Source organism: Sceloporus occidentalis, unplaced genomic scaffold (assembly GCF_023333645.1).
Source record: "Sceloporus occidentalis isolate IW3139 unplaced genomic scaffold, rSceOcc1.0.p SCAF_14, whole genome shotgun sequence".
Classification (NCBI taxonomy): domain Eukaryota; kingdom Metazoa; phylum Chordata; class Lepidosauria; order Squamata; family Phrynosomatidae; genus Sceloporus; species Sceloporus occidentalis.
Window position 1 is genome coordinate 9,965,409 of NW_028316994.1, and position 25,997 is coordinate 9,991,405.

Sequence of the window (25,997 nt, forward strand, 5' to 3'; positions counted from 1 at the left end):
GGAAAAAATGCAACCTTTCCTCATCTTTAACATAGAAAGGAAGAAAGCCGTAAAACTATCAGGAATTGGTTTTTGTTTTAATGCCAGGTCAGTAGGATTAGTTTTATCAAATCAAACCATGAAAGCATGCTGAGTTCCAAAGAAATAAAGATGACTAACTGTACATCTAACTTACACATCCAGAAAAATGCCACATTGTGCAAGACCGATGAGGTGTGGTAGGGCGGGGTGACCCAGGCTGTCTCCTCTTGCCACAGGCATCGGATGTCTATAAAATTCAAGTGCTGCAGGGAGCAGACAGTGACAAGAGGAGGATCTGCAAGGATGGCAGGACAGACAGGAAGACTTGTCAGCATTGTGCTGCTGATGCTACTGGTCCTCATGGGTGAGTTTATACTTGTAGTCTACATATAATAAATAAATGGTTGAGTGAGGAGAGACATATCGATGGGCACATAGGTTTGAATTCATGGCTAGATAGCTAGATATTTATCCTTCCTTAGAGGTCTTTAAACAGAAGCTGGATGGCCATCTGTTGGGGATGCTTTGATTTAGATTTCCTGCATGGCAGGGAGTTGCACTGGATGGCCTTTGCAATCTCTTCCAATTCTATGATTCTATGATTCTATCCCCAGTTGTCCATGGATGGATGGTTGGATGGATGAGAATGAGTGTGGTACGTTAGATAGTGTTAGATTGGAATTTGGAATATCCAGGATCAAGTTCCCAGAGTGCATGGGGCCATTACCTTCCCAGGTTTTGTCAGCTTGTTTGTTTAATTTAATTTATAGCCTATATTTCTCCCATATCATCCACTTGCTCCATTTGCTAAACACAGGGGGCTTTTTTAGCCATGGGGGGGGGGGGTCTGCACTAGAGCTCCTCCAGTTTTTTTTTAGCTAGGTTATGTTTTGCTGAGGTGGTCCTGTGATTTGAAGGTTTGGAAGCCAAGGTTTTGGATGGCCAAAAGTTGTTTAAGCTACAACAGAGTCCAAAATCCACAACTGGCCAACCAAAATGAACAAATTAATTGGTCCAATAAAGGTATCACTCTTTTGTGGAATTTGGATTTTTTTGTATCAACAAAAGAGTGAAACTTTTATTGGACCAATGAATTTTGTGCACTTTAGTTGGCCAGTTGTGGATTTTGGACTCTGATGTAGCTTAAAGAATGAATGATGCCATCCAGATGCTGCCCATCTTAAAGAGAGCCAAAGCTTTCATGGAACAGAGCTAATTTTTAGCTACCTGTCTGTCTAGCCTCCATCCTAACCATTTGTCTTTCGCCCCATCACAAATTCTCCATCTGTTTCCAGTTATAATTATTACAAAATGGCTACCTGTAAATAAAATTCCTAGCTCATTTTTTAAGATGCCACCAAAGACGTTTTGTTGCGCTAACACAGTTCAACCCTCTGGAAAGAGATAGAAAGACAAGCAGGAAACAATGTATGGATCGATGGATGGATGGGCAAGGAGAAAGGTTTATTTGATGGGCAAGATGGGCAGAGAAATTGAATAGGTAGGTGTGTGAATAGGATCATATTTATACTGATGCAGTGCCTCATTCACAACATAAGAGATGCTGCAATTTAAATTCAGAAGACCTACCACTTATGCCAAGAATGTGTGTGTGGATGTGTGTCTTCAAATCACCTATCAACTCATAGTGAACCTATGAATTTTATAGGTTCATTCCTTAGGCAAGGAATACTCAGATGGTTTTGCCAGTTCCTTCCTCTGAAAAATAGCCTACAGCATCTGGTATTTGTTGGCAGCATCCCATCCAAGTACTATCAGCGCTGATCCTGCTTAGCCTCCAAGATCAGAAAGAATCTGGTGCCTTTGCTTAGATCCTGAAGGCAGGGAACCGTCTAATTAAAAGATTTTATGTACAGTGCTGTGTAAATTTACAGCGCTATATAAATAAAGCTGAATAATAATAATAATAATAATAATAATAATAATAACATCCTTTTTCATGCCAAGAAAACCATGCCTAGGACAGAACTCCGCTAGTCACTTTTCTCCAGGATGAAGAAAGAGTCTGTGCGTTATGCAGAAACTGTTTTGTGTGTTAGGGCTGAGCCCCTTGGATGAACTTTCAAGTACAGTATACAGTATAGACTAAAACTCAGAGATGATCCACACACCCTACTGATATTGAGCCACTCAAGTTCAGTTTGCAGCAATGGAAGTAAGCCAGGGATGAAAGGGAACATTTATTTTTTCTTCTTCTCCCCTCTCCCCCATATACAGTGGGAAAGAGAATGGTGAAAATCATGGGGAGAAGGAATCTTGTAATTGTTCTTTATTTGTCTAGCTGTAGACATGCCAACAATACCCATCTTTCTCCTCACCACCATCTTTCTCCCTAACAAGAGGAAAACGGCAGCCACTGGATACCACATTGGCTGCCCAAACCCATCTGGATGCCATTGAGTCACTTTGGGCCAGAATAGACAAGCCAAAATAAAGCTGCTTCGGGTCACTTTGGAGGTATGCTGTTTAAATGATGCATGCATCTTAAGAGGCCAGAAGTTGCGCCAAAGCCACACTCTAGTCCTAAGGACTGGAGTGTGGCTTTGGCACAGCTTCTGGCCTCTTACAATATGTGTGTCATTTAAACAACATATCTGCAAAGTGATCCAAAGCAGCTTTATTTTGGCCTGTCCGTTTGGGTCCTTTGTAACCTTCATAGGTCTGAGGCTAGTTTTTTTGGGGGGCTTTCCTTGCCCTGCCATGTCTCTCCTCCTCTTGCTCCGAGCTGTACTACCTGATTGCCCACTTTGTCCACTCTGAACTTTGTAAGCAAACCCAGAGAGAATTGTGAAGTTAAAGGCTTTCACGGCTGGCATCCATAGTTTTTTGTGGGTTTTTCGGGTTATGTGGCTGTGTTCTAGAATAATTTTGTCAACATCTCTGGCTGGCATCTTCAGAGAGTGCTGGCATGGAAATGAGCGGGTATATATACACTGTATGATCTTTGGTTGGAAGCAAGTGATGTACATGTTAATCTCTGTGTTGGTTTCTGTTGAATGGCAAGGCCTCAGGGTGCAGGAATATGCGAGGGAGATTTGTGCCTATTTAATTAGTGATCCATTGTCTGTGGGGAAATCCCCTGATCCTGTTCATTTGCATGTTTTGAGTTTTGATTTGTTGTTTTTGAGGACTGGTATCATAGAATCATAGAGTTGGAAGAGACTGCAAGGGCCATCCAGTCCAACCCCCTGTCATGCAGGAAATCACAATCAAAGCATCCCCGACAGATGGCCATCCAGCCTCTGTTTGAAGACCTCCAGGGAAGGAGAATCCACTACACTCCGAGGAAGGAGTGTGTTCCACTGTCAAACAGCCCTTACTGTCAGGAAGTTCTTCCTAATGTTGAGGTGAAATCTCTTTTCTTGTAGCTTGCATCCATTGTTCCGGGTCCTGTTCTCTGGAGCAACAGAAAACAAGCTTGCTCCCTCCTCAATATGACTTCCTTTCAAATATTTAAACAGGGCTATCATATCACCCCTTAACCTTTTCTTCTCCAGGCTAAACATCCCCAACTCCCAGAGTCGTTCCTCATATAGGGCATGGTTTCCAGACCTTTCACCATTATAGTCGCCCTCCTTTGGACACACTCCAGTTTCTCAACATCCTTTTTAAATTGTCGTACCCAGAACTGGACACAATATTCCAGGTGGGGCCTGACCAGAGCAGAATAAAGTGGCACTATTACTTCTCTTGACCTAGACACTATACTTTTATTGATGCAGCCTAAAATTGCATTGGCCTTTTTAGCTGCCGCATCGCACTGTTTACTCATGTTCAACTTGTGGTCCACTTGGACTCCCAGATCCCTTTCACATGTACTTTCATTCAGCCAGGTGTCCCCCATCCTATATCTGTGCATTTTATTTTTCTGCCCTAAGTGCAGTACCTTACATTTCTCCGTGTTGAATTTCATTTTGTTAGCTTTGGCCCAGCTTTCTAGCCTATTCAGGTCATTTTGAGTTTTGATCCTGTCCTCTGAAGTATTAGCTTCAGAGGTAGCCAAACCTTGTTTACGTTAAGGGTTTCTTCTTTCCTGTTGAAGTTGTCCAGGGCATTCGTGGATGTGAATGGATTTCCTGTCCATCCTGACCCAATAATTGTTGGCATGGTCCAGAATTTCAGTGTTTTATGACCAGGATGGTTTACAATGTGTTCTGCTACTGCTGATTTTTCTGGCTGACCCAGTCTGAAGTGTCTCTTGTGTTCCTTGATTCGTGTTTGAACACTATGTTTGGTGGTCCCTACGTAGATGGTGTTTGGTGGTCCCTACAGCAGCGCGGTATGCGGTAAACTCCTGTGGCCATGAGAAGGTCTCTCCTGTCCTTTGCTGGGGGCAGCATTTGCTGGATTTTCTTGGTCAGTTTGTAGATCGTCTGGAGGTTGTGTTTCCTCCACAGTCTTCCTATTCTGTCTGTGACTTCTTTGATGTATGGTAAAAAATACTTTCCTTTTGGGTGGTTGTCTTCATTCCTCTGGGTTTTTCTGGGTCTGCAAGCCCTTCTGATGTCTGAGATGGAGTAACCAATAGCCTGTAGCAAGAATTGTTATCACTGAAAAAGAGTACATGGGGTACGCATGGTACGCCTAACTATAACTCCCATGGTTCTGTGGAATTTGGGGATTTGCAATTTAAGGAGAGGTATTTAAAATTCTCAGCCAGAGAGAAGTTGTGCCTCATCAAACTATAAATCCCAAGAGTCCATAGAACATAGCATGACCATTATAGTGGAATCATAGTGCTATAAATGTGTAGCATGAAAGAGTCCCTGATTCCCAGTTCCTATATATGATATCCCCTAATCTCTTCCCAAACTACCTCTGAGTATTCCTTGCCTAAGAAACCCCTATAAAATTCATAGGGTTGCCAAAAGTCAACAGATGACTTGAAGGCACACACATACAATCTCTTCTCACCCTGCTCTCTTGAGGTTCGTTCCTATTAGAAAAAGTCCAAGGAAAATCTAAACAGCTCACCTGCAGTTTTGTCCTGAAGAAATGCAACTGCTTTTTTTAAAAAGATAGTCCAGCCAAGAGGTCATGAGGCCACGAAGGCCCCTTGTGGCTTAGCTGTACAACCTGTTCTAAATGCCAAAGCTCACACCCACAATGTGGGAAATGCTAATAAAAAGGAAAGCAGTCTCCTAAAGCACATACAGAGTGCTCTTCCTCATGGTCACTCCCCTCTCCATCTTGCATTACAGGGAAGAAGGGTATTCAGGCATTTTGAAATTTTGTAGAAGTTCAGCCATGAAGTCAACAGTTTCCTAACCTGAATCCTGAAGGGTTCAATGACGCATAGTCCTTTCTTTGATGAAGCAAAGCATTTCTGCAAGCCAAGATTTAGCAATTAATCTAGGATTTTGCTTCCAAGAACAGAATGGCAACTGGGTGTAACAAAGGGCGCCAATTGTCTGCTCTCCTGTACCACGAGCTGGTACATTATAGGTAGCTTTGTTCTGTTTTTGTGATAAGGAGCAAGGTGTTTCATTTTCCTTTCTTTCTTTTCTACTTCAGTTATACATCTGGCACAGCTCTGAAAGATGTATCAAAGAAGTATTGGTGGAGAAGAAATGCTTACCTTACTATCTGTGGTTCTTCCAAATAAAAATCAGGTTGATGTTTAAGGGCAGAGGAGCCCTACCAGAAAAAATAAAATAACACAGGGAACTAAAGACAAAAGGCTTGTGGGAGGAGTGCTAGTGCGCTAGTATGGTTAGAAAGTTGGACTGGTGTTTGAATGATCCAGGCTCCTTCCTTCCTTCCTTCCTTCCTTGCAATATTTATATCCCATATCCCGTCCTGTATCTAAAGAACTTCAGATGGTGTATGTGTATGATAAAACCAGCCTTACTAATTTAGAACAGTGTAAATGATAAAAATGATTTTAAAAGGCAAAAAACATATTAAACAATTTATAAAGTGTTTTAAAAGACAGATTGAAATCTATTTAAATAGTTTTAAACAGCAGAGTTTGTATAAAACCAATTAGACCTGAAGGTTCAAGCCCTCACTGAGCCACACTGGACAACCTTAACTAGTTGATTTTGCTTAGCTTGGCCTACTTGACAAGGTTGTTGTATGGATAAAGTAGGGAAGTGGGAAACCATGTATGCCACTTTGAGTTCCCTGTAACCACTCGTGGCTGGTGTTTTTCATGTCCGTGGGGCAATGAATTGCCACCAGGTTATAGCCGGAACTCTAGAGGAATTATCCCAGGTACTGAACTTATTTGGGGGATAGAATTCAGTATATGGATAGCTTATGTAAAGTTCGACTAAATCCTGGAATGGATTCACTGTCCTGCTTACGTGGGGGCCTCCAACCACCATTGATGGTCAGAAAGGTGGAGATAAAGGTCACCAATAGATAAATGATCCCTGCAGGACACCTGCTCTTCATCTGCATGAGGTACAAATAATCCTTGGTGGCCCATAACAGAACAAAGTCACCACTACTGACTACAAGATGGGATAATAGTATTTTTAAAAACAAAAACAAAACACTGCCTTGCAAAGTAGAAAATAACCTCAGCAGAGTGTAGGGAAGGAAAGAAGAGTTGAAACTATCTGGAGAATGTTTTGAAAATCGAGTTTCTTGAGGGCTAAAAAGCCTTGTCATGGACAATCCTGGACTGATGAGAGTTATTCTGCACAAAATTCACACATGGCTCTTTTTGAACAGAAAATGCTGTTGACTGCTAAATAAAAACCCACACGTGGACATTTTACACAGAATAAGTCCCAGCTACAGGACTTTAATATATATATATTTCACAGAAAAAATATTTCTGTGTGTAAGCTGCTGTTTCCTGTGGAAAAACTGCACAGGTGACATTTGTGCAGAACAATCCTGGATTGTGATTAGACTTTGAAAACTACAATTTTTCAGCAGGGAAAAATATGCTAAAATTATGTGTTGCTTTCTTTGCGAACTGAATCAGCAAAGAAATAAATCCTTAGCAGAGCATGGACAGGGCTAGACAGAACCTGCCTCCCACAAGCACAGAGAGCAAGTTTTGTGTATGTGTGTTTTAAAATGTGGGGCACGGTTCTTTTTCTTTTAAAGGAAAGCCATCCTCATACCCCAGCTAGATGGAGCTCAGTGTGCATTCGGCTCTGCAATCTCAGGATTGTGTCATTTTATTGTGTGTGTGCAAACTAGTCCAGATTCTGAAACCAGGATGTCGTAGATGTAACCAGGATATAGGATGTTGACCCTTATGGATGTGGCAAGCAATTGTGAACCTCAGACCAAGTTGGGGTTTGCAGCAGTTTCCTTTTTCCTGGCTTAGGGACTTGCCCAGAGGGGATAGGAACTGAGTCATTGTTTACTAGAAAGAGGTGCTGACCAGGACTTTCTCCGTAGATGAGGCAAAATAACCCTCATAGTCAAGAAAGTCCAGGGGGAAAATGTATTTTGTGGGGAAGGCAGAACTGTCATTACCTACATTCTCATGAAGCTATAGGAAGAGGTGCAACATGAGAGCACTGCCCTACCAATGAACTTTTCCATCACTCTCCAAATGTCTAGCTTTGCAAAGAGCAAGGCACTGAAAAACATTCACACCTATAGACTTCCTATATTTGCTATATCGCTATTCCCTTGTTTAGTTTTGCCTGTCCCTTTTCTTTGTGTGCCTCAACTATATTTCTAAATGCTGGACAGAAGTGTTACATTACTGCAAGGCTGTAACTTTTGGGAATGATGAGAAATTTAATGAGGGGATTTCCAAAATCAATCTGACATATGCACTCTAATCTTGTAAGGGCTGGTGATCCCAGATATCAAACTTTACTTTTACGCTTTTCAATTGGCTTCATTTACACAAAGAAAGCCTCATCCAGATGGGTCAGACTCAGGGCAGAGACAAAGTCTGTTTTCTCACCCAAATTCAACCTCATCCTCTCCATAATCTCAAGAAAATAACTTGCAGACTTAAAAAACCCATTTCTCTGTGACTCATTAACTATATGGAAAAAGTGGAGACATGTTTTGGCTCCTGATCCCTCACTTTTGAGTCTTTCTTGCTCCATACAAGTTTTCATATGTCAGATAAATTTAATCAGTTCAAAGAATGGAGAGATTTATTTATGGGTAGAAAACCTAAAACTAAAGGATCTCTTTCAATGTAACTGCAACGTATTAAAGCTACAAGGTTTCAAATCTACCAAGTCTACTCTTTTGCCACCCGCCTAGCCACAAAAGGAGAAATTCCACATCCACTATGGGGCTCTGCCATTAAGGCCAGCCTGGAGGAGGAGTCAGGGCATGGCTTCTACATGACGCACTCCCCAACTCCACCCCAATGGTGGCATGATGCTGTGTGCCGCACCACTCGGTACACAGCGTCACTGCGCTCCTCTTGCACTGCATCCACATGATGCAGCCCCAAAGGAGAGCCATAAAGCCATGGCACCAGCGGCTACAGTGCCCTTTCCAGGGTGCAAAAGCAGGTTGCTATAGTCCTGATCAGGCGAAGATTGAGGCAGCTGCAGGCCCTAACTCCCTAACTCTCTACATTACTCTCTAGCAACTTCATGCTAGCTAATATTGATATTATTAATTTTATTTCTATCTCACTTTTTCCACTCAAAACCAGGATGCAAGGGATTCACATACAGGACATGAAACAAAATGATGAATTAATTGAGCTTATCTAGCTAAGCAGTTTTTTTAACAGCAGAGTTTAGAATTGTGCAGCCTTCCAGATAATATAGAACAGTGAATCCCAACAGCCCTAACCAAAATAGATTATGTTGATGGATGTTAGGAGTTGCAGTTCAACAACATCCAAAGGGCCACACATTGTCCATCCCAGATAGGGATAAATGCTGGCAGCACTTGTTAAGTATGGTTCATCAGATGATGCTATTCATTGTCATGTGGCCAAAGACACAGATGCTTCCCTGGATCTAAATCATCATCAGTTTTGGAAGAGGTGGGAAAGTCTCCATGCAGTGAAGCAGTCCTGCAAAAACTCTCAGCATTTTGAGATTCTGGAAAGCATCTGTTTTTTCCAAAAAAAAAAAAAAAAAAAAAGAATTGTTACCCGTTGGAGAGCTAGTTCATACATGTGTGTTCTTCATTACTTCCATGTCTAAATAGAGACATCAGATATAGAATTACCATGGAGGGTCAGAAACTCAAGTGTTCTAAACTGTTTTTCTTTTTTGCCTAGGCCTTCATAAAATATCATCTGCACCAGGTATGTACCATAATTTTGATATATCTTCCCACTTAAAAAAAAGTTCTTTATTTTTAGCCAGAATAATAGAACTTAATTGTTGTAGTGTAATATGTCAGCACAAACCTGTTTTTTCTCCTTTAGAGAAACAGTTGCCAAGATTATATCAGAAAAATGTATTTGAGTAAGTAATTGGGAATGTTATGTTTTTGAACTGCAGTGTCCAGAATGTCCTGGCCACCATGGCCAATGAAGTCCAAAAATGTAACTTCCCCAAACTCTGGTTTGAAATATCTGTTGATTAGGATTGGCTGGAAAGAGATTTAAAATGTTGGTTACTCACTATATTTATTATTCTTGTTAATGCATGCTTTTCAGAAAGACAGATTAATAACTTCTAATTTTTCCTGAAAAATTTAAAGTATATATTTCACCCTGGGAGGAAAACAAATTAGACCATTATGACTTCTCAGATTTCATGTACTAGTAGAATCATATAAACTGGTCATTAATGGGATTTCCAGCCTTTCCAAAACACGGTTCCCTGATGTCATTGGATTACAACTCCCATAATTCCTGACCACTACCCAGGCTGTCTAGGGATGATGGGGGCCACAGTTTAATATAATCTGGGGACTCACAGTTTGGAAAGCCTGATAGACCAATGGCTTTACAAAAAAGATAGATTAAAAACCAGTGCTGTGTACATCTGTACCCATTTTAATTCCCTTGGAGAACTATAGGAATCACAGTTTGGTGAAGAGAATGATTATTGTAAAGTCGAAGGCTTTCATGGTCGGCATCCCTAGTTTTTTTGTGAGTTTTTCGAGCTATGTGGCCATGTTCTGGCAGAGTTTCTTTCTGATGTTTCTGACCCTTAAAGTGAACAAAATTTGGCTATCAGTCCTGAGGAATAGCAAAATAAGGACTCAGCAAATGCAAATGGGAAACTTTTCAGAGTTAGGGGCTTTCCCAGCAGATAATGATCACCAAGTAGCAGACATTAATCCTCTTTTGCATTAGCCTCCCAGGCTGAGGCCAGCCATCAACACAGAACAATACACATGCAAATCACTCCTGCATTCCCAGGCTCACACAGTATATATACACCCAATTTTTCCAGGCAAAGCATTCTCTGAAGATGCCAGCCACAGATGCTGGCGAAACGTCAGGAAGAAACTCTGCTAGAACATGGCCACATAGCTCGAAAAATCCACAAAAAACTAGGAATGATTATTCTTTGCATTCTAATTGTGTAGTATAGATAGGGCTTGCCCAAGATATTTTGCTGCCTGAGGCCTGGAACAGATGAGCCAAATGTGCCGTGCTGGTGCTAATTTTAGGGTTAGTGACTGCGCACCAACTGCACTGTCTCTAACCCTAGTATGTGCTGGCGGCGTACACACCGCCATTTTGACGTAATGGATGCATAGCATCTGCACGTTGCAGCACGTCCGTTATGTCACGAGTGTGGCATTGGCACACTCGTGATGTAACAATGGTAGTGAAAAAACAATGGCGGCAGAAAGTGTATAGTTATTAGCCATAAGAATAGTATATTGGATAGCCTAAATGTTTGCTCTTTGGTGACACCTAAAATTTGCTGCACAAGGTAGCCATTTCCTCTGCCTCATGAACAAGCCCTGAGGATAGCAGTACTCTTAGAACAACTGTGTATGGATGACATGTTTTAACCTCCTTAATTTCTCTCCAGCAATAACCTGTGGCCGTCAAAAGATTGTTCCCCGGATGGCAGGTGGGACAAATGCGAATCGTGGAGAATGGCCATGGCAAGCCAGTATCCAGCACCATGGGCAGCACATCTGTGGCGGAACCCTCATTAGCAAGGACTGGATTGTGACAGCTGCTCATTGCTTTTTTGAGTGAGTTAAGACAATGAGAGCCAGCAAGATGTAGTGGTTTGAGTGCTGAGCTATGACTCTGGAGACCAGAATTTGAATCCCAGCTCAGCCATGTATATCCGCTGAGTGACCATGGGCAAGTCACACTTTCTCAGCCTCAGAGGATGGCAATGGCAAACCCTCTCTGGAGAAACTTGCCAAGAAAACCCCATGACAGAGTCACCTTAGGGTTGCCGTAAGTCGGAAATAACTTGATAATCCATGTGGCCCTAGGGAACTCAAGACAGAAAATTGGCCGTTAGACCAGCTGTGGTTGTTTTCCTCTGCTTTAGGGCTTCTCCTCAGGCAGCCTAACTAATGGGGAAGAAAAAGCCATTATACTATCTTTCTCACCATCTCTGTTTCTTACTTCCCCTCTAGGGTTGGATTACCAATCTCCCCCACTGACTGGAAAGTGGTTCTGGGCCGACTGAAACTGACAGGCAGGCAGACGAGGGGTTTGGAGAGCAACGTCAGCAAGATCATCCCCTATGAGAACTACACTCACTTTGAGAAAGGCGATGACATTGCGCTTGTGCGCCTGACTAACCCTGTGACCTACACCCGGGATATATCGCCCATCTGTTTGCCTTACACAGATCATTGCTTTGCCTTTGGGTCTCAGTGCTGGCTGAGTGGCTGGGGAGACATTGCCAGTAATGGTGAATGAGAAAAACAAACTTTTCCTTATCCTACTTGCCATTAGAGGAGAAAAGACAGCCAAGAGCCTATACTTTATTGCATAAATCTCCCCACAGTGGGGAGTGGTGGTTCCTATGTCAGTAGGATGGTGGATCAACTCCATGTTTTAATCCAGGGTTTAAAACATGCAGTGGATTCACCACCTAATGACATGGGAACCACCACCCACCACTGTGGGGAGATTTATGCAATTGCAATATAGTTGGCCCTCCACATGTGCGGTTTTGACTTTTGTGGATTTGATTATCCACAGATTTGATTAATGTGTTCTCTCTGGGAATCTCTAGGTCCTACAACAGGACTCTGCCAGAAGCTGACCACAGAGTAACATGAAGGACCTAGAGATTCTTAGAGAGAAACTTCTCTAGGTGTAGTATTTGCAATTCTATGGTCAACTTCTGCTGGATGTTGGCCATACAGTTGCGCTGCAGGACCCAAAGACTCCTAGAGAGGTGTTATCTCAGGTTGAAAAAAAGAGTGGTTTTTGTTTTTTTTACTTGTGGTTTTTTCACTTTCATGGGGATGCTCCATGATAGAAGATCCCAGCCCTGGATGGTTAAATAAAAAGAAATGAGTGATTATGCACAGCAAGGCCCTTCTCAGCAGAGGGTTTCCTTTTGTGGGAAGAGGCAGTAGCAGATAAAAGGGTGATGGGGTGATCACTTTGAGATTGTTTGCCAATACTTCTGGTTCTCCTCCTACACTATTAGAAGAGGGAGGCATTAGGATATAAGCAGAGGAGGCTCACTGATGACGCACCTGATGCCACAGTCATGCTGAATCTAAGCAGGTATGGAAATCTTTGGTCGTCCAGATAAAAGAGCACTACAAAACCCCAGATAAATAAGCAAACAATTAATTAATAGATTGACTGGTAGCATTCACCAAAAAGGCTCCAAGAGCAGCTTAAATGCTAAATAGCAAGACAATCCATATCTTCAGGCCTACAGTCTAAATGTAGGACATGACGCACAAGGAGAAAGCATTGAGTAGGGAGAAGAAGAAAAAATTCAGGTTGCCATTTATTTATTTTTTAAAAAATACAATGACCAGCTAGATGGAAATGGTTGAAGCAACTTGTTGGAATGGCTGCCTCCAAGCCAAAATTAACAGAAGGCCAAAAGCAGCTGATCTCTCTCAACAGAGGCCATGAGAGAGCCCTCTTTCTCTTTCCTCTTTGTGTTTTGCAGCCTGATAGAATCTTTGGCTGGAATTCAATATGGAATGTATGTCTTCGTAAATGGACTTGTGTGTGCGTGAAACAGAATCAAGCAGTTTCACAATGTCCCTATTCACTTAGGGCTTGTTGTGACATTATCACGTCTGGCATCTAATGCACAATGATAGAGTGACTGATGCTCCATGATCCAATGCACAATAGGCAACAGTGTGACTAGGAAGTGCTGGAGTACAACAGACGTGCCCAATGCACGTCAGAGATGCCCAGTGTGCATTGGAACATTATTGCTGGCACCCTGATATGCCTTTTACAATTAACTAACAGGGGCTGCATGTCCATGGGAGAAATCTAGGTTGACACAACTTTAAATGCCATGGCTCAATGCTACAGAATTCTGGGAATTGTAGTTTTCTGAGATATTCAGGCTGCATCCACACCACAGAAATAATCCAAGTTTACACCAGTTTAACTGCCATGGCTCAATACTGTGGAATTCTTAGAACTGTAGTTTTGTGAGACATTTGGCCTTCTGTGAGAGAGTGCTGGTGCCCTACCAAAGACAATTCTCACAATTTCATAGCACTGAGCCATGGCAGTTAAAGTGGTGTCAACCTGGATTATTTCTGTAGTGTAGATGTGGCCAGTGTTTCATTGCACCTCTGCAGTGTAGCTAAGGATTTGTACAGCTGTGCACTGTAGACTGTGATGTGGAATCTCTGCCTTAGTTTAATGTTAAAAGGTTGTTTTGTTTTTTTAGTGTAAAAAGCTGCAAATGCTTGGAACCAGTACTCCTAAAGAATTTAATCTCATCCTTTCCTCTCTTCCAGTCAGCCTTCCAGACCCCATGACCCTCCAAGAAATGGCAGTGGACCTGCTGACCACTGATACCTGTAACTGTATTTACAGCAACCTGAGGAATCGGAGGATTGTCAGCCCGGCCTTGCCTGGCATGGTTTGCGCCATGACTCCTGACAGGATGAGAGGTCCTTGCAAGGTCAGTGGGAGATACAAGTGAAAAAGTCCAAAGCAGGACACAAGGGTGACTGCTGGTGCTTCCTAAAAAACTACAGGAGTGGTATTTTTTTGTTGAATTTGCTGTTGAAAAACAAATGTCTAAACCTTATAGAGCCAGATATGAACATGGCACATGCCGGGGCATGTCTAATGTTAAAATAGGGCTTATGGGCAAAATTTCCAGTTATGAAAGACAGAGGCTTCAGGGCACTCCTTAGCTCCCTGCTGAGCGTTTTTGGACTACAACCCCCAGAATCCTCAGCATGCACCACTCAATTGAACTTTCTGGGAGCTGTTGTACAAAATGCAGCATTTCCAGATTTTGTTTCATCCCACTCATATCCAGCTAGAAAAAGGAAAATATCAGCTGATCATAAAAACATGTATAATAATAGAGCCCTGTGGATACAATAGACATATCATACTGAGTTTAGTGGAGCCTGTTCTCAGGGGTAAATAGCAGAAACAGAGAGCCTCCCACCATACTAATTCTTTCAGCTCTCACCATTGGCCAGGATGGTTATGGCTGACAGAAACGAGAGAACAACAATGTAAAGAAGGTAACAGACTACAGCTTATGGCTGGATACTATTGTTAGTCCAAAAGTAAATAGACCCATTGACGGAATGGAATTTACTGTACTTATGTGTTGACTAACCATTCAACAGTTGATTCAGTGGGTTTCCTTTAGTTGAGACTCACTGCTTGGATTCAGGCTTATGTTTGCTTAATGCATGCTATTTATGCAGGTTTAAAGTTCTTGGCTTGGATCCGAGGCCAAGAATCTTATCTGCAATTCCCATTAGCCCCACCCAGCACAGCCATGCTCTGAGGTTATGGGAGCTGTAATCCAACTTCTGGAAGGCCACATGTTCCCCATTCCTGGCTAAGAATTGTAGCGATCCCCCCCCCCCAATACACTTTTGGCATGCACTGCCCCTTCTTGTAATAGTGAAATATTCCAGTGAAATCCTGCCGTTTTCAGCTTTCTTTTCAAGGCAGAGCAGTGGAGAGTGATAGTGTCCTTATGATACTAGGTTTCTCCAAAATGTGGAAGGACATTAATAGAGGTAAATAGACAGATGTTACCCCTACATCAGGGCCTTACAAAGAGAGAATGAGTCTGCATTATTCAAGAGGTTCACCTTCAGCCAATTCACAATGCTTGCTTTCACTAAGTCTTTTCCTGCCATCTCTCTGTCTTCCAAGCATCCAGTTCCAGTTCTCCTCTTCCAAGCATCCAATTGTGCTCTCTCATACACTTGTTACCAAACTGGCGCTGCCCATCAGAGCTTGGGGAAGGTATAGTCAGCCCTTCTTATACACGGATTTCTTGTACAAGGATTCAAGCATCCACGGTTTGAAAATATTAAAAAAAAGTATAAATTTCAAGTATCAAACCTTGATTTTCCATTTTTATAAGGGACACCATTTTGCAATGTCATTATATTTAATGGGACTTGAGCATCCACGGATTTTGTCATCTACGGGGGATCTTGGAACCAAACCCCAGCATATAACAAGGATCCACTGTATTTCATTACAAGACAAGGACGTTCCCAACTATTTAATCCCATCTTGGGAGAAAAGTGGGATATCAGTCCCATAAATAAAATAAAACAAAACTCTCAGGAGCAGGACTAGATCATCAGTGCTTCAAACTGGTGCACTTACTCTGGCCCTCTTACTGATTTGATTAAGGGCTCATTGTTGATGTGGGAACGGTGTAGGCCACTTCCTTTCCTAAATCTCTTGATACTTTATTTTCTCATAATAATTTGTGTGTAACTTGAGTAATTCAGTAACAATGCATGGGATCAGTCTCATTTACTTCACCTCTAGCAGAGCTGAAAATGGGCTCATGCATGAAGATTTCTCTCTTGTTGGGTAATTTGGTTTGGGTTTTATTTGTTGCTTATGTATTCCTTTATTTATGCCATTAATATCTGTGCCACCACTTCTAGGCCCACATCTCCCACAATGTAGATAGGGGGTCGGCCTTATTTGTGGAAATGTTTTGGGGCTAAAACCATCTTAATCCAACCCTTGAGCAGAAGTTGGTCTCCCAGCTATCATCTCCATTAATGGACCATTTTTCAAGTGTCGGTCTGAGGTTATTTACTAGCAAACCTGCCTCACAAAGTTCAATGACTGATGAAGACAAGATCAGTTGTGCACATAATGATATAAAGCTCATCTTTCCACTCCAGGGTGATTCAGGTGGTCCTCTTGTTTGCTTGGAGAATGGCCATTGGTTCCAGGCAGGAATTATGAGTTTCTCCATGGGCTGTGGCCAGTTCTATGGTCCCACTCTCCTCACTGAAACAAAATCCTATGCCAGGTGGATCCAGCAACATGTCGAAGGAGCCTCCTTTGCAGATCAGATGACACCCCGGCCCAATACCACAGACAACAAATACAAGTGCACAGGTGAGGTTCTTTATCCAGAACAAATGTGGAAGGATTGTTTGACGACATACCTATCCAAAACAAGATACAGTGGTGCCTCGGGTTACGAAATTAATTCGTTCCGCTGTCAATTTCGTAACCCGAAAGGCTTTCGCAAGCCGAATTCCCATAGGCGCTAATGGGGAAAAGCCGCGATTCCGTGTGAAATCGCGCCGAAAAGCACCAAAAGTTTTTTCGTAACCCGAAAAAACTTTCGTAACGCGGAACAATGTTTTCCAATGGGATTTTTTCGTATCCCGAAAATTTCGTAACCTGGGTATTTCGTATCCCGAGGTACCACTGTAGTCTCAAAGATGCTGCAAGAATGTTGTTTCTTTATCTTTTTATATCATCCCCCTTGATTCTGTGTCAAGCTTTCAATACAAAACTATTTCTCATGAGATTTCTAACTTGAGCCAAGTATGGCCAAGAAACTTTGATCCTCCAAAACCTTATTTTGACTGCCAACAATTAAGCAAAGCAAATGCAAGCCTATTTTAGTGATAAATAAGATCAAAGCAATGTGAAGTGGAGGTTTAAGTGTTGGACTAGGACTCTTGGAGACAAGGGTTTCAATCCTGACTCAGCCATGGAACTCCGCTAGGATACATTGGGCAAATCATATTCTCTCAGCCTCAGAGGAAGGCAGTGGCAAATGCTGGGAACTGTAGTTTTGTGATACATTTAGTCATTTCTATCAGAGAGCTCTGGTGCCACAACAAGCTACAATTCCCAGGATTCCTGAGCACTGAGCCAGGGCGATTAAAGTGTTGTAAAACTGGATTATTTCTGCAGTGTGTTTTGGACCCAAGTCAGTGAGTGGCCTTTCACCATATTCACCAGTGAGTGGCCTTTCACCATGCCACAGTTTAACTAAGGTTGCATCTTATACAGTAGAAATAATGCAGTTTGACACCACTTTAACTGCCACGACTCCATCCTACAGAATTTTGGGATTTGTATTTTTGTGAGGCACCAGCATTCTTTGGTAGAGAAGGCTAACAACCTTATAAAACTACAAAATCCCAAGATTCCATAGGATGGCACTGCAGTACTTAAAGTGGTGTCAAATTATGTTATTTCTACAGTGTAGATGTACCCCATGTGCTGTGTGAAGAAGTCATTCCTTTCATCTGTCCTTAATTTCCCACTGTCCAGCTTCAGTCAATACCCCATTTCACATTCTGATTCTGGCTTCTAGGTTGTGGGGTGCTGGAAAAGGACACAACTGGCAGAGGACCCTGGTCCTGGTATGTGAGCCTATGGTACGAGGGGCAGCACGTCTGTGGAGGTACCTTGATTTCTGAGGACCGGATTGTGACAGCTGCACAGTGTTTCATTGGGTGAGTGGAGGACAGTGGGAGAATGAAAAATCTTGGGTAAGGAATACCCAGCCATTGCTCACCTACCTTGGATTAGGACTGACAGGGTCTCCTGGGTTGGTGAGAGGAGGAATCCATACAACTTTTGTTGGGTTTCGTGTCTGGGCAGAAATCCAAGTTGCGAGAATTCTCCTCCAGAATGCACCTTCATGGCAAGTACTAATGTGGCATTTTGCAACCATGGCTCCTGTGCCCTCTAGAGTTTGCCTAAGGGAGAGACAGAAGAAAAGGGTTCAACAAAATGGGATAATCAAAGGCTTTTACATTTTGCCATTTTTGGAAACTTAACAATATAAGAAGTCCATTACAAAGTTGTACTTAGTCCAGTTTTTGTTCATACAGCAACTAAGCAGGCACCTCTAGGAAGGTTACAAACAGGACATAAGAGCAATGGCAACTTCTTGCACATGTCCCCCAGCATACTGCTTCCACTACTAGAGATAATATAGGCCAATGCTTCATACGCTATCTGAGTTAGGGGATCAGCATGGGTTTTGTTTGCAATATGCAAGGGACCAGCAACATATTGGTCCCCAGTGACTACAATTGTTTCTTTGCGATACTGGAAACCCACCATGGACTAGCAGACAATAGCTCACAAACCAGCACTGGTGCATGGACACCACTTTCAATAGACTGATGTAGTCTATCTATAACCTTATTTGAGCCACTGTGGTGTAGTGGTTTGAGTATTAGACTAGGGCTCCAGAAAAGCAGAGTTTGAGTCCCTGAGTAGCCATGGAAACCCACTGAGTGACATTAGGCATGTCAAACTTTCTTAGCCTAAGAATAAGGCAATGGCAAAACCCCTCTAAACAAATCTTGCTGGGAAATCCCTTGATAAGTTCAGTTTAGAGTCATCGTAAGTCTGAAATGAACTGAAGGCACATTACAACATGGCCTCCCCCCCCCCAGCCGCCACCACATAAATTTTTCAGTTTAGGATATTGGTGTTATTGATTCAGGTTGTGGAATATACACTTCCAAAGGGACATCATGACAGGCTAATCCAGCTAGGCTTTCTAAGTGTGTGGAAGCCAGGACACTGATGGCCTTGTTAGGACAGAAATCAGTAGAGACAGAAATCAGGCTTAGGGAATATTTGGTGTGTTGCAGAGAAATATGTTCCCAAGAGCTGATAAGATGTGAGTAACCCACGATCTTAAGGCAAGTAGCAGGTATTAAAAAATGTTACAAAAGACCAGAGTGAGTGGGTGCAAATGGCAATGGCTAAGGAGAAAGGCCAAGCCCTCCATGAATCCACTGGAGGATTTGGCTTTTCTCCCCTCCACAACCCTGAACAGGGCTTCTATGCTTTTGAGCATTAAATCCAGGACAATCTGTGAATAACTACACCAGGTCAGACAGAAAGAAATCTGTTCTGGAATGTAATTGATTCAATTGTTATTTGCAAACTGCTGCCATTTTCTTCAGCTTTACACCAAGACAAACTGAAATTTAGAGGAATAAGATCCCAACCATATGGATTTTTTGTGATATTTTTACTAGAAGGAAGTCAGGAGGTTTATGCTCAAACAGGGGGGGGAAAGATCCCAACAGTCCTCCCTACAACCTACCAGACTTTCCATTGTGTTTGTATGTGTGCTAAATATTAAACCAAAACCTAGAATACATGCCAGGAAAGTCAAATTTTCTTGCATATTATGAGTCAGTCGCCTTGGATCCTGTATAGGGAGAAATGATATTTGCACATATATGTCTAATTCCTTGTGTGTTATCTTTTTCAGGCGTCAGGAAACCGAAGGCTGGGAGGTTCTACTGGGTGAACAACACTCAGGTGGGCAACAAATCTGGCAGGAGAAGAGGACCCTCCAAAATATTGAACTCCATGGTGCTTACATTGAGGCAAAAGAGGGCAACGACATTGCAATGGGCAGGCTGGCCCGTCCCGTGAACTTCACTAACAGCATCCGGGCAATTTGCAGCCCATACGCCAAACACCAGTTCCCATTGGGCTCCACCTGTTGGACTCGTGGAAGAAGGATTGGTATGCTGGGATTTCTCTTCTAGGGGAAGGCATGGGTATACTGTACTTCAGACTGATGAGATCTACTTTATTTGATTTTATTGTAGAACCCATCAGTCCTCTGTCTTTGTAGAGCTAGGTGCAAAATGCCAGCAAGGGAAAGCCAGAGTCACTTGCATTGGTTCTGCTAATCCCCAATTGTACCCTCTAGTGCCAGTGTGGGATGACCCTTTCTAACTAAGTCAAAATCTCAGTCTACAATACTACAATTGAGGCATTTCAATGGCCTAACTTGAAAGAAGATCTTTATCTATTTGGGATTGTTAAATGACGGAGAGCCCAGAAACTCTTGCTGTTCTATTGCAAATCATCAATCACAGTCTTCTGCCCACTCCTTCTACCAGGTTCAGATCAGTCACAGTGATCAGGACAAGAAACAGGACAATTTCCAATCAACATCAGATCCAATCTCATTTTAGGTCCAGAGCCTAGAAACATTCATTTTTCAGAATACAACTCCCAGATTCCCATGCTGCCTGGGAGATTCTGGGAGCTCCAGCTCAAAAAATTAACTTTTCCAAGCACTCTTAACTGTAATTCTCCCTGAGGGAGTCAAGCCTGTCAGCCAATATGGTCTGAACTATATCAGGCTGCATGAGAGACCCCACCCAATTTTCACAATCTCCATTACCCAAATGGTGTTCCATCTTCTATGTAGAAAGTTGGCATGACTAGGGAAAGGTCTAGGCTAGAACTTTTCTCACTCTCAAGCTAGTTAAAAATATGGCTCAAATGGCTTCATGTGGAGTACTGGATTATGTCAGTTGCCATCTGAGTGGTTCATCCCAGGCTTAGTGTTGCCACCTCTGGCCAACTAAGCCATGGTCTTATTCTGGTCAGCAAATAGTCTTCCTGAACAGATATACAATAGGGGATACTTGGCTTAGCAGTACTACCTGTGAAAAGGACCTTGAGATTATGCTGTTGATTGTTAATTGAACATGAGCCAGCAGTGTGATGCTGTAGCCAAGAAGGCAAATGCTATCTCAGCCTGCATTAACAGAAGCATAGTTTCCAAATCAAGGGAAGTAATATATTCTGCACTGTTCAGGCCTCTTCTGGAGTATTGCGCTCAGTTATGGTACCTCATTTTGAGAAACCACCTCTGAGTATTCCTTGCCTAAGAAAACCCTATGAAATTAATGAGTTGCTATAAATCAACAGACGACTTAAAGGTACATGCACACACATAGACAAATTGTAGCAAGTTCAGAGAGGTTAATGAGGATGATATGAAGTATGTTGAAAAATATATATGAGGAGAAGTTGAAGGATGTGGGCATGTAAAGCAGAAGAGTGAGAGGTGACATGATCACACTCTTTAAATACCTCAAAGGCTGTCACAGTGAGGAGTGTGCAGGCTTCTTCTCTTCTGCCTCAGAGGATAGGACCAGGTCTAATGGTTTAAGTTACAGGAGGGTATATTTTGACTTAACATTAGAAGGAACTTTTTGATAGTGAGAGTGGTTTGGCAATGGACTCAATTCCTTACAGAGGTGGTGGGGTCTACTTTAGATAACTTCAAAAAGAGGCTTGACATCTATCTGCTGGAGATGCTTTAGCTGGAGATTTAACTGAGTCAGGAGTTGGACCTACAGGCCCATAAGGCCCCTTCCAACTTTATGATTTTATGATTCCTACAGGGCTGGTTGGAGAGAAAATGTGGATACTGCTCAGGACACCTCTCATACCCTTCCTCAAAGGGCAACTGCCTGCAATCCACCATTCCCTCTATCCTTCTCCCTCAGCTATACCTTTCTAACTTTCTCCAGATGAGCGTGGGCAGCTGAGTTCTCTGGGGGGTGTGGAGGTGAAACTCCTTGGTCCCAAGGCGTGTAACTGCGTTTACAACAAGAGCAGCGAAACTGGACAAGAGATTTCCATCACTCCTCAGATGTTGTGTGCCACACCCTACAGACGGAATATGCGTTGTGAGGTAAGGGGCCACCACTTTTCAGATCATGGGCTTTCAGAGAAATACATGGGAAGAAGACATGGTTGTGGTCCTAGAACTGAATTGCTCAAGATTTTTAAAACACAGGAGACTGAAAAATCCAAATATTGGGTCTTCCTTCCACTTCCTGATATGGAGCATAATTCAGGATGTTCTTTGCTAGGTCTATGGGAGCCGGAGTACAAAAAAGTAACTGTTCCAAGCTCTGCCTTCTTTCCCTCTTAGGTGTGCAAAGAAATATGCAGCTCTTAGCTGACCAGAAAAAATAGAAAGGGAGGGGGGATTTTCTAGCCCCATGGAGCTGTCCATATTTGTTATGGTGCTGAAACTCTCCGAAACTCAGTGATTCCCAAACTCTGGTCTTCCTGGTGTTTTGGAGTTCGGCTCCCAAAGGCCTAAGCCATCTTGGCCAATGGTGAAGGATTTTGGGAGCTGAAGTCCAAAATACGTGGAAGACCAGAGTCTGGGAATAACTGCTTTTGATGGTTATTGTCTTGCTTTGAATCTGAGAAACACAACACTCTTAACATTCACAGTATCCCTTGGAGGAACTTATTGGCTCTTTCTGACACTTCTTGTCATGTCACTTGACACAAAATGTTCAAATAGCATCATCTAGCTCCTGATTCAGTGAACAGAAACCAGGAACCCTGATTACCAAGTAGCACTAAGCTACAGTACTTAGGGATCCTGGTTGTTGATTCCACATTGATCTACAAGGAAAGATCCCTTTGAAAAATTAGGAGATCAGGCTTAGTTTTCATCTGTCCTTCTACTTTAACCCAAATTAATGCTCCCAAATGGATATTCTGGACCTAATTGTCACCTGCGTTGTTAGAATCAAAGCATCTACCTGCCCTGCCAGATCTTGCATTGTACTGAAGACTATTGGTAGCCACTGTGTAAGCACAGTTTGCATTATTATTGTTGCTGTTCAAAGATAGAGCTGTGTTAGTCTGTAGAATCAGTACGTAGAGAGATCTTGTACTTAGTTTCAATGGTGCTACAAGATCTCTCTATGTAGTGTTGCTGCTGTTAGCATTAGTTTCTTTCCCCCACCACCCACCATTTTCTCAATGGGACTGAAGGCCACTTACAAACTATAAAAATACAGATTAACATACTTACAAAAACATCAGTAAAAGGGTTATTTTAAAATGCAATTAGCCAGTCTATAGAATTAAAACCATTTAAAAAATCAATTTAAAACAGAAGGCACAAACTAACAAGACAATACAGCAGTAAAAATTCATTGCCAGTGGAAGGATAACAAAAAAGGAAGACCCAAAGTCTGAGAGCAGCCACCAAAAAGGTCGACTCCCTTGTTCCCACCAAATGTGCTTGGGAAGGTGATGAGGCTGAGAGAAGGTTCTCCTTCAAAGATCTTAGAGCTCAAACAGGCTCATATGGGGAGATACAGCCCTTCAGATAAATATAAAAACTGGTTTATGACATCATTTTCTCTCTCTCTCTCGCTCTGATTCTGTTGTATCGTGTATTCTTGCACCTCTAGGAAGGCATTGGGGAGCCTCTGGTTTGCAACCACAATGGAGTGTGGTTCTTGGCAGGCATCTCCAGCTTCGGAAAGGGCTGTGGGACTGTCATCCGCCCAGGGGTTTACACAGCAGTCAGCGCCTATGAGGAATGGATCATGCAACTTGCCTGGTCTGCTTACTATGATGTGCAAAAACCTCCGCTTCCAACGGTCATCGATGAAGACAGTTGTCTGCATGTATAACTTTGAGGTAAATTAGACAAATAAGAGAGCCATGGAGAAAACAGAGTGGCGTCTAGGGAAGCCCAAGGGGCCATATTCAGCCCAAAGTCCCAAGCTCCCCCATACCTATTTTAAAGATGGGAAGGTGGAACAGCTCAGATCTTTTGTGTAAATATTGTGTAAGTATGCATATGTACATCCATAAACATCCACATACATCCACACATTCCTGTATGTACCCACCAAGAGGTGATCCCTTTATTGGTCAAACAAAATGAGTCAGAAAATTCAAAACAGTCTTAGACTGAAGTCTTTCAACGAAGATCCAAAACATACTACAGAAATAATCCAGTTTGAGACCTCTTCAGCTGCCCTAGCTCAATGCTAGGGAATTTCTGGGAACTGTAGTTTTGTGAGGCATTTAGCCTTCTCTGTCAGAGAACTTTGGTGCCACAATAAACCACAATTTCTATGATTCTCTAGTACTGATCCAGGGACGTTAAAGCAGTCTCAAACTAGATTATTTCTGCAGTGTGTTTTTGGACCTAAGTCTAAAGGGAAGGGAATCATACAAACTTTCAGATGTTCTTGGGCCATATCTGCCAGCATTCCTCACCATTGGCTGTGCTCCCTAAAGCTGCTGGAAGCTGTAGTTCAACATCATCTGGCTGGTCACTTGATTTCCATCCCTGGTCTAAGACTCAAACTTTGCATAGCCTGTGTGAAAACCATTTAATTTGAATAGCTCTACTCTCCTGATGAAAATGGGTTAGTAATGCTCTGCCTCCATTTTTCTCTGCAGGAGACAGACAAAGGGACAACACTGGATATGGAAGAGACCAATGCTGATGGAATCAAAAACTTGGTGATATTCTTTCTCCCTGTCTGGTTTCCTATTTTTAAAAAACCTTTTAAGGATATCACTGCTGGTTTCCTGCATGCAACTCAATCTTGGGAGATGGGCTATTAATGGGTCCCAACCTGACCCTTCTTCATGATGACTCAGAACAAATCAAGAGGATTCAGTTTGGACTTGCCAGGGTCACCTTTCAAGCAACACAATGGTTCCTGTTGTCAGAAGAAGGAAGCCACTCTGACACTCAGCCACAGGGTGATCCTTGGGGAATTTTTTCAGTTCAACTCATAGTAAGCGATTGGACAAATACATAATCATTCTTAAGAGTGGAAAAGGACATAGGTCCAGCCTATAATAATAATTAGGCTGTCTTGTTTTGTTCATTTAAACAGCCCACATGTGTTAAGAACTGTACAATGCAAATTCATTTTCTTGTAGGTCATTTGGAAGCACCGTAATAATTTAGGCCAATTCTAATCAAAGTCTACATTGTTTATCCTTAGCTATGTTGCAGAGGCGCAACATAACTATTAGTGAATTGTGAAGGGCACTGGCAAGAGCGCTCCAATGAGCACTGGGCTCTTCTTAGTCAGTCTCTGACTACATAGGGGGTGCCCTGATGTGTGTGTGTGCCCATTGAACACTGGGGCATGTTGCATCAGTAGCTAGCTAGCTACCATTGCACAGCGGATGCCTGCATGTTGTACTATCATAGCAGCCCCTAGGTGAATACAGATGTTTTGAAATTATTCAGTTCTATTTCTTGAACACATTTCTCCACATACAAAGACATTCTCTATATTGGTCAAAGCAAAAAACATACTGTATATACAGTATAATGGCATTTATAGTTTTCCTTCATGAAGCTGAGTATTTTGGTATGTCAACCAAAGGCTTAAATGCAAGCTTGGAAGCTGACTTGCCCAGAACTTCTTTGGTGGGCTCTATAGCACAGGCAGAATGTGAACTTCAGCTTTTCCATTCTAGTCCATGTTCCACTCTGCCTCTCCTTGAGTCTCACCAGGACGTTATTACAAAGGAATCTTAGCTCTTAAGTGCAAAATGTGAATGGGCGGGAACCTAGAATCTTCTAGGCCTCCTCAGTTTAAGAGTGTCCAGGTTGATTTCTATTACTTTTAAAATTGTAAAACTGACACACTTGTGTGTATTGTTCTTATTATGTGCTGTCAAGATGGCCTGGACTTATGGGGACCCTATGAATGAGACCTCCAAAAGACCAAGGTTGTGTGCATGTAATGACCTTAGCATTTCATTGTACATATTTGAAAAAAACAACAAATGTTCTCATGGGATCAGCCAATGATTTCTATGCCTAAGCAGGTAATACTGACATTGCTATTCATGTGGACTGGCAGGTGGAAGAGAATTCTCTCTTTAGCACTGCTTAGAGACAAGTGATGAAACCTTTTATTGGAACAGGGATTTTATGATCCAATTTTTTAAAACCATTCTTAAATTATTATGTTTTAAATGTTAATACTAATGTTTTAAAATATATATGTATTTATATTTGTCCCGACATATATTTATTGTTCTTACAATTTTGTTT

The 25,997-nt window shown here is 42.3% G+C and overlaps 1 protein-coding gene across 1 annotated transcript; it reads left to right on the forward strand.

Moving 5' to 3' along the window:
• The first annotated feature begins 150 nt into the window (after positions 1 to 150).
• On the forward strand, positions 151 to 24,417 carry PRSS53 (serine protease 53). The gene is given in 11 exon segments (XM_089480837.1): positions 151 to 385; positions 9,221 to 9,247; positions 10,941 to 11,109; positions 11,509 to 11,789; positions 13,837 to 14,003; positions 16,234 to 16,453; positions 17,673 to 17,814; positions 19,602 to 19,861; positions 21,673 to 21,836; positions 23,368 to 23,599; positions 24,374 to 24,417. Coding segments are annotated over 10 exon segments (1,890 nt in total). The 3' UTR covers positions 23,593 to 23,599; positions 24,374 to 24,417.
• Positions 24,418 to 25,997: the final 1,580 nt, after the last annotated feature.